We start from the raw sequence: 5901 nt of genomic DNA on the forward strand, positions 1-5901 counted from the left end.
GCAGAACATTTGGTTTGATAAAAACATGTGAATGATTTTATTAGTAAATGTTGACTTTTAGACTTTAAACTCTGCAGTTATTGTAAATGTTTGTCACACGAGTCTGAAACAACCATTCAGAGCTGATTTATACACTTATTACTAACAACATGCAGGAAATGCACTTTGCACTTATCAGAGAGCATATTATGTGTCTGTAGTAAGACGGGAAGTTAATGCCAGCTGAGACAAATATATGCAAACATCAGCTTTATTATTGTTACAGTAAATACTAATCCAGCTGTTTGCTGCACAGTATTACATCACAGTTCATTTAGCTGACACTTACAATATTTATTTGATTTGTTTGCTGTGGTTCTGTGTTAAGTTGTTCATTTAAAGGTTTGATTAAATGTTAAACAATAGTAACTGTATTTCTTTTGTAATGAAAACAAAACATAATAATAATGCTTTTATGAAAACACTGAATGAAAGATTGCTTACCAACACAAACCATTTATAATTGCTATATTAGGCTAGAATAGAAGGCTCCGAGTGACACTACATGAAGAGACATTTGGGAGCCAAAAGAGCCGAATCTTTGAAAAGAGCCGGACCTCCATCACTAGTGTGAACGGTCTGACTCGTTACCATGGGAACCTGAATACAAACAGCACGCCATGATTGATCACTGGAGAGATGCTGTCATCAGTCAGGAACAGACCAATCATGGTATTGTTTCTGTGGTGCGCCATTATTTATACTTAACTAAAGATATTGAAGGCTTGAACACTGCTTCATCTCTGTTGTCCCGGGTTGAATGTGCTCCTCTGACAGAACACTTGGCCCCAGCCAGGCCCCCCCCCCCCCCAGTGATGATGCTCTAGAGCCACTGGTGTGTTTGTAATGGTCAACAGCTCTATAGTGACACAAGTTCAATTTAATGTTTGGAAAGGAAAATAAAACTAAATCACTGAAGTGATCCTCAACAGTGATGTAAGCCATAAACAGATTATCATGTAAGACACCCCGTGGCCAAGTCTACCCCCAGTTTGCTTAATTTATATAAATATAATCCTATTCCCGGTATAGACATGTTGGACTGACTCCATCTGTTCCCTCTAACGAGAAGACTTTCCTCTGCTGTCTGCTTCCCACTCTTGCAGCCATTGATGACTCAGTCTCTCACTGACAGCACTGCAGCATCCATCACTGCGTCTCGTGAATGTCACTGCTCAGTGGTTGCAAATTATTCCCGAGTTGATTTCGTAAGAATCAGGACTGTCCTCGTGCACAGACTACCACTCTTCAGACGTACAGGACCTCAAATTCTAAAAACAGCACAGCCCTTCCACTGTAATTCAGATATATTGCACATATTGTCATTTTCTTGTTTACTTTGTTTTGCAATACTTGTTATTTTTCCTGCTAAGTTTATATGCAGCCAAGCAAATTCCATGTATACAAAAACCTACTCGTTAATGAATCAGATGGTTCTTGACTAGTTTGTCGTATAATACATTTCAAAAGAATAAAATGCTGTGTATTGAACTTGCCTGTTTGGTTTACCTTGCTACAAGCTGACAACACACAGCAGTACAACAACCAGCCAGTATTTATACGCTGATATAATCTAGAAAAGCACAATATTTTTTTAATTGAGCAAATCTGTAAGAACCAACTGTCCCAAACTTCATCTACAGAATTGTTTTGTTACATTTTTTCTTTTAAATAAAAGCTTTTAAACCCATCACTCAAATGATACTTTGTAAAACATGTTTTATCCCCATGCCGTACCCCAACTCAATTTCTTATTTTGATGGCCCAATCATCAGCTTAACTAATAATGTTACTGTATTCTAGATCTTATTGAACGGCCACATTCAAATAATATCTACCTGACGTAACTGTTGTATAAATATAACAAACCTTTGCATTTTGATTAAAGAAATAACGCATATTTAGTTGTAACAAAAGAAAACACAACAGTCTCCTTTTAGGACATACATTTTTTATTCCAAACAGTTTAACCAAGCTTGGTGGCCAGTTCTTTGGCCTTTGCCTTCTCCAGCTTTGTGATGCGGGCTGTGGACTTGGGGCCCATGATACCACCTCCCCAGTGACGACGGATCTAGAAGACAAGTTGGAACAGGATTAAAATGGTGCAATTTGTTTGCAATTTTACTCATGTGGAGACGCTTTACTGAACGAACGCTCACCTCTTCATATCTGTCGTTGTAGTTGGTCTTGATGGCTTCCACAAGCTTGGCAAGTGCACCTTTATCCTCACTAGAAAAGAACAAAGCTAGTTAATACATTGCTGACAACTACTTAGAAATAAAGCTACCAAGCATTACTGATTCAATGCTCGTCAATGAATATGAACTACATTATCCTGTTTAAAGACTTCATTATTGGAAACCACTGCTGCAGAAAACACTTTTTAAACAATGTTTTTGAAGGGACCACATCTTTAAAATGTTACTACACTGCAGCAGCTGTGTTACTAAACTGACAAACTCTTATATTGTGAACACTACAGCTCAGTTTCTGCTAATACTTACGGGTTTGTCTGTGTGAAGGCAACTGAAGTGCAGGTCTTTCTGTGCACCAGTCTGCCCAGTCGAGCCTTGCCCTTGATGATACAGTATGGGACGCCCATCTTACGGCACAGAGCTGGCAGGAAGACGACGAGCTAGAAAAGCAGGAGAAATGTTTTGTATTTTAGGAACAAATTATCAAATTCAAGTATTTCCAGAAAAACACTTGTTGAATCTGACCAAAACCTTGTGTAAACATGTTTTCTTGGTTTGTGGTGTAAGCTCAGGATTAAAAAGCTCGTAAGCTTGATCCACACAGAGGATTCAGGTGAAGAAATTCATACATCACTGCTAGTGACCACTTTACAGACTCAACTGTTACACTGCTGCCAAAAATATAACAGTGCACGACAAGCTTACCTCAATTGGATCCACATCGTGGGCAATGATGACCAGCTGGGCCTTCTTGCTCTCCACCAGAGAGGTGACAGTGTTCACACCTGTAGAGAAGCAGGATAGGAAATTATTTTCTATCCAGAAAACACACATCTGAAAATATACATTATATTACGGCCAATGCTCAGGGTTAAAAAGCTCAAAACTCAACACTGTAATTCAGATGATTAAATTCATGTCATCACTGCATTGAGGCCAAGTTAAAGACTTCCAACATGTCACCAACCACAACACCTTCAACAGCACTTCATTAACACTTTGTTGTCCTGTGTTCCTCACCTGCACGGAGGACAGGGGGCCTCTTGGTTGGGGTATCTCCCTTTCCAGCAGCCTTCTGCTCAGCGCGGGCCATCAGCCTCTGCTTCTTCTCCTGCTTGGTCTCTGGCCTGTACTTGTGGGCCAGCTTGAACAGCTGTGTGGCTGCAGAGGAACAGAACACATTTAATGTCACCCCCTCAACAGTGGCTACATGCCTGGTTTACAGCACAGTAAGTGGATAGTATTTAAAGTAACTGCATCAGTGATCTTGGTGGAAATGTCAGCACAGCTGTTCAGATAGCAAATATTATTCACATCACCTGCAAAGCCACAATGTTAAGGACCCAAAAGCGATCCTTGGCCTACTACAGCTTTCTTCATGTAGGTGCAACTTACCGGTCTGACGGTCCAGAGCCTGGGTGAACTGGTTGATCGCAGGGGGAACCTTCAGACGCTTGTAGAGGATGGCGCGCTGCCTCTGCAGGCGGATGTAACGAGGCCATTTGACAAAGCGTGTCAAATCACGCTTTGGCTGAATATCCTGGCCTGTGGGAATAGACGATGTACGTTAAGTATCTGGAATCTAACAAAGGAAAAACATTTCAAATCTTAAGTGCATCAGCGATCTTGGTGATAATATAGTTGTCTTCATCATTGTTAAGATAGCAAATATTCTTTACATCATCTGCACCATCACAGTTTCTGGTTCCCTAAACTTCACAAAGGTAACTCACCGATGCCAAAGTTCTTTGGCCTCTTCTCGAACAGGGGGTTGACTACTTTTTTGGCCTCATGTTTCTTGGCCACAGAAGGGGCAGGTGCCACCTTCTTCCCCTTAGCCTTCTTTCCCTTAGGCTGTCAAAAAGGAAACAAGTGTTAGCTGCATTGATGAAAGTACAAATTATAAACAAACTTTGACAAGTTTAACATCTACAACACATGTTAAAAGTGTTACTTAACTATGGGATATTTCCAATTTTCAGCTTCAAAAACAAACAATGTAGTTGCCAATTATTCAACAATCGTTTCAGCTCTAAACATAACATGCACACTACTTGCACTGCTCTAATCCAACACGCATGGACTCTAGCATCAATTGCTCAGCATGTAATGTATTCTCGTCCAATACATATTACTTGTATGAAAATACGAAGTTTAAGCAGAATTTCTAAACCAGTTAGTTGTCAACGTGAAGGCTAAACCTTTAGGAGCAAATCCCCAAAGCAGTACATTGAATGGAGCTAGAAAAATCCCCATGTTGATCAGTCTACAGTTAGCATGCCAGACTGTTACAGACGATGCTATTAACTTAGCTGTTACAAGTGAACTTTAAAAATCAAGACATTCTCACAACAAACCAAGATGTCGTCACATTACATAACCACCAAAGTCACTAAAAACGTAGACTAGATGTGTGCTAAGGCGGCAAACAGTAACGTTACAGAAGCAATGCTCGGGCCCATAACAAACGCAACACTACCGGGTAAACCACCCGGATACACCACGTTACAAGTCCAGGTGAACCATTAAGACACAACACACCATTTAGTAACCAGGTTAAATACTGGTAGACACAGTCATCACCAAAAATGCAGAATAGAACAAGTGCTTATGAAATCAAGCGTGTTAGCTTTAGCTTCCGACGGGGAGTCATGGTGCTACTCGTACGGTTACGCTAGCTGAAATGTAACCAAGTTTTAACCCAAAACTGAAAATCATCGACACACAATATTGACAATATATAAATGCACATACTTCATATAAGTCATAGGTACATTTTAAGGTGTAGGAATAATCATATATTAAAGGATGCAGACAGATACAACAGCAACAGAAGAATCTGCTATGCACCCACCATGTTGGATCAGGCAGAAAGGAAGACCTAGGCATTCTGGGTAGCCTAAATACCGCGAGGCTTGCGCCGTGATTACGTGGCCTCTTACGCACCGATCTGGGGTCTGATGTCATAGCCGCTTGCTCCACCTTTGTAGTTTTAAAAATAAAGACACTGACTTATGTACTACAGAAAATCAAATACAGAAGACATATAAGTGATAACAATTAATGACAATAATAAAATAAAATAAAACAGAATGCCAGGGGAATATAAATATACAAAGCAAGAGGGCACTATTTATTAATACGAATACATTAAAGGAGGTACACAAATTCATTGTTTTGGGAGGAGACAATAGTTTTCATGTATTATTTGGTTTCAAATATAATAAATGTGTATTTTCTGTGCTCAATCGTTATTCCCACAGTTGAATCGGGTGCCCATTTCAGCAACGTACAACATTACGTCACTTCCGTAAACAGGGATCTTGAACGTTAATCAATAAAAAACATTCCATATTGCAAAGAAGCCGTCTGTCCATCTATTTGAATGTTATTTTATAATAAATTACACGTAGCAAATAAGCCTACAGGGAAAAGATACGTAACTAACGAGCTGGACTTGTCAGGTTGACGTCTCTCGGTGTTACCTCCTCGCTCCTCCTCCTCCAGCCCTGCGTCGTTCCGTGCCGTGCCGTGCTGTGCATTAGAGGAGGGGGCGAGTTGTTTGGGGTTGGTGGGCCGGGGTATTGCATCCGTCTCTCGGCTCGGCTCGGCTCCTCAAATATCTTGCTAGCATACTGTCGCCTGCCCGCATCCAGTATGGATTGTT

General features: G+C 40.5%; 1 protein-coding gene and 4 non-coding genes across 5 annotated transcripts; all 5 read right to left on the reverse strand.

The window, feature by feature from the left end:
- Positions 1 to 1970: 1970 nt before the first annotated feature.
- On the reverse strand, positions 1971 to 4490 carry rpl7a (ribosomal protein L7a). The gene is given in 9 exon segments (XM_029445206.1): positions 1971 to 2092; positions 2095 to 2110; positions 2199 to 2268; positions 2544 to 2674; positions 2940 to 3019; positions 3255 to 3395; positions 3630 to 3779; positions 3968 to 4088; positions 4464 to 4490. Coding segments are annotated over 9 exon segments (837 nt in total). The 3' UTR covers positions 1971 to 1991.
- LOC115017240 (small nucleolar RNA SNORD36) lies at positions 2798 to 2873 on the reverse strand. Its single transcript, XR_003833235.1, has one exon. It is a non-coding gene; the product is annotated as a small nucleolar RNA SNORD36 (small nucleolar RNA).
- Positions 3095 to 3165, reverse strand: LOC115017244 (small nucleolar RNA SNORD36). Its single transcript, XR_003833239.1, has one exon. It is a non-coding gene; the product is annotated as a small nucleolar RNA SNORD36 (small nucleolar RNA).
- Positions 3489 to 3558, reverse strand: LOC115017246 (small nucleolar RNA SNORD24). The gene has a single exon (XR_003833241.1). It is a non-coding gene; the product is annotated as a small nucleolar RNA SNORD24 (small nucleolar RNA).
- Positions 3848 to 3923, reverse strand: LOC115017245 (small nucleolar RNA SNORD24). The gene has a single exon (XR_003833240.1). It is a non-coding gene; the product is annotated as a small nucleolar RNA SNORD24 (small nucleolar RNA).
- Positions 4491 to 5901: the final 1411 nt, after the last annotated feature.

This window comes from Cottoperca gobio, chromosome 12 (genome assembly GCF_900634415.1).
Source record: "Cottoperca gobio chromosome 12, fCotGob3.1, whole genome shotgun sequence".
Taxonomy (NCBI): domain Eukaryota; kingdom Metazoa; phylum Chordata; class Actinopteri; order Perciformes; family Bovichtidae; genus Cottoperca; species Cottoperca gobio.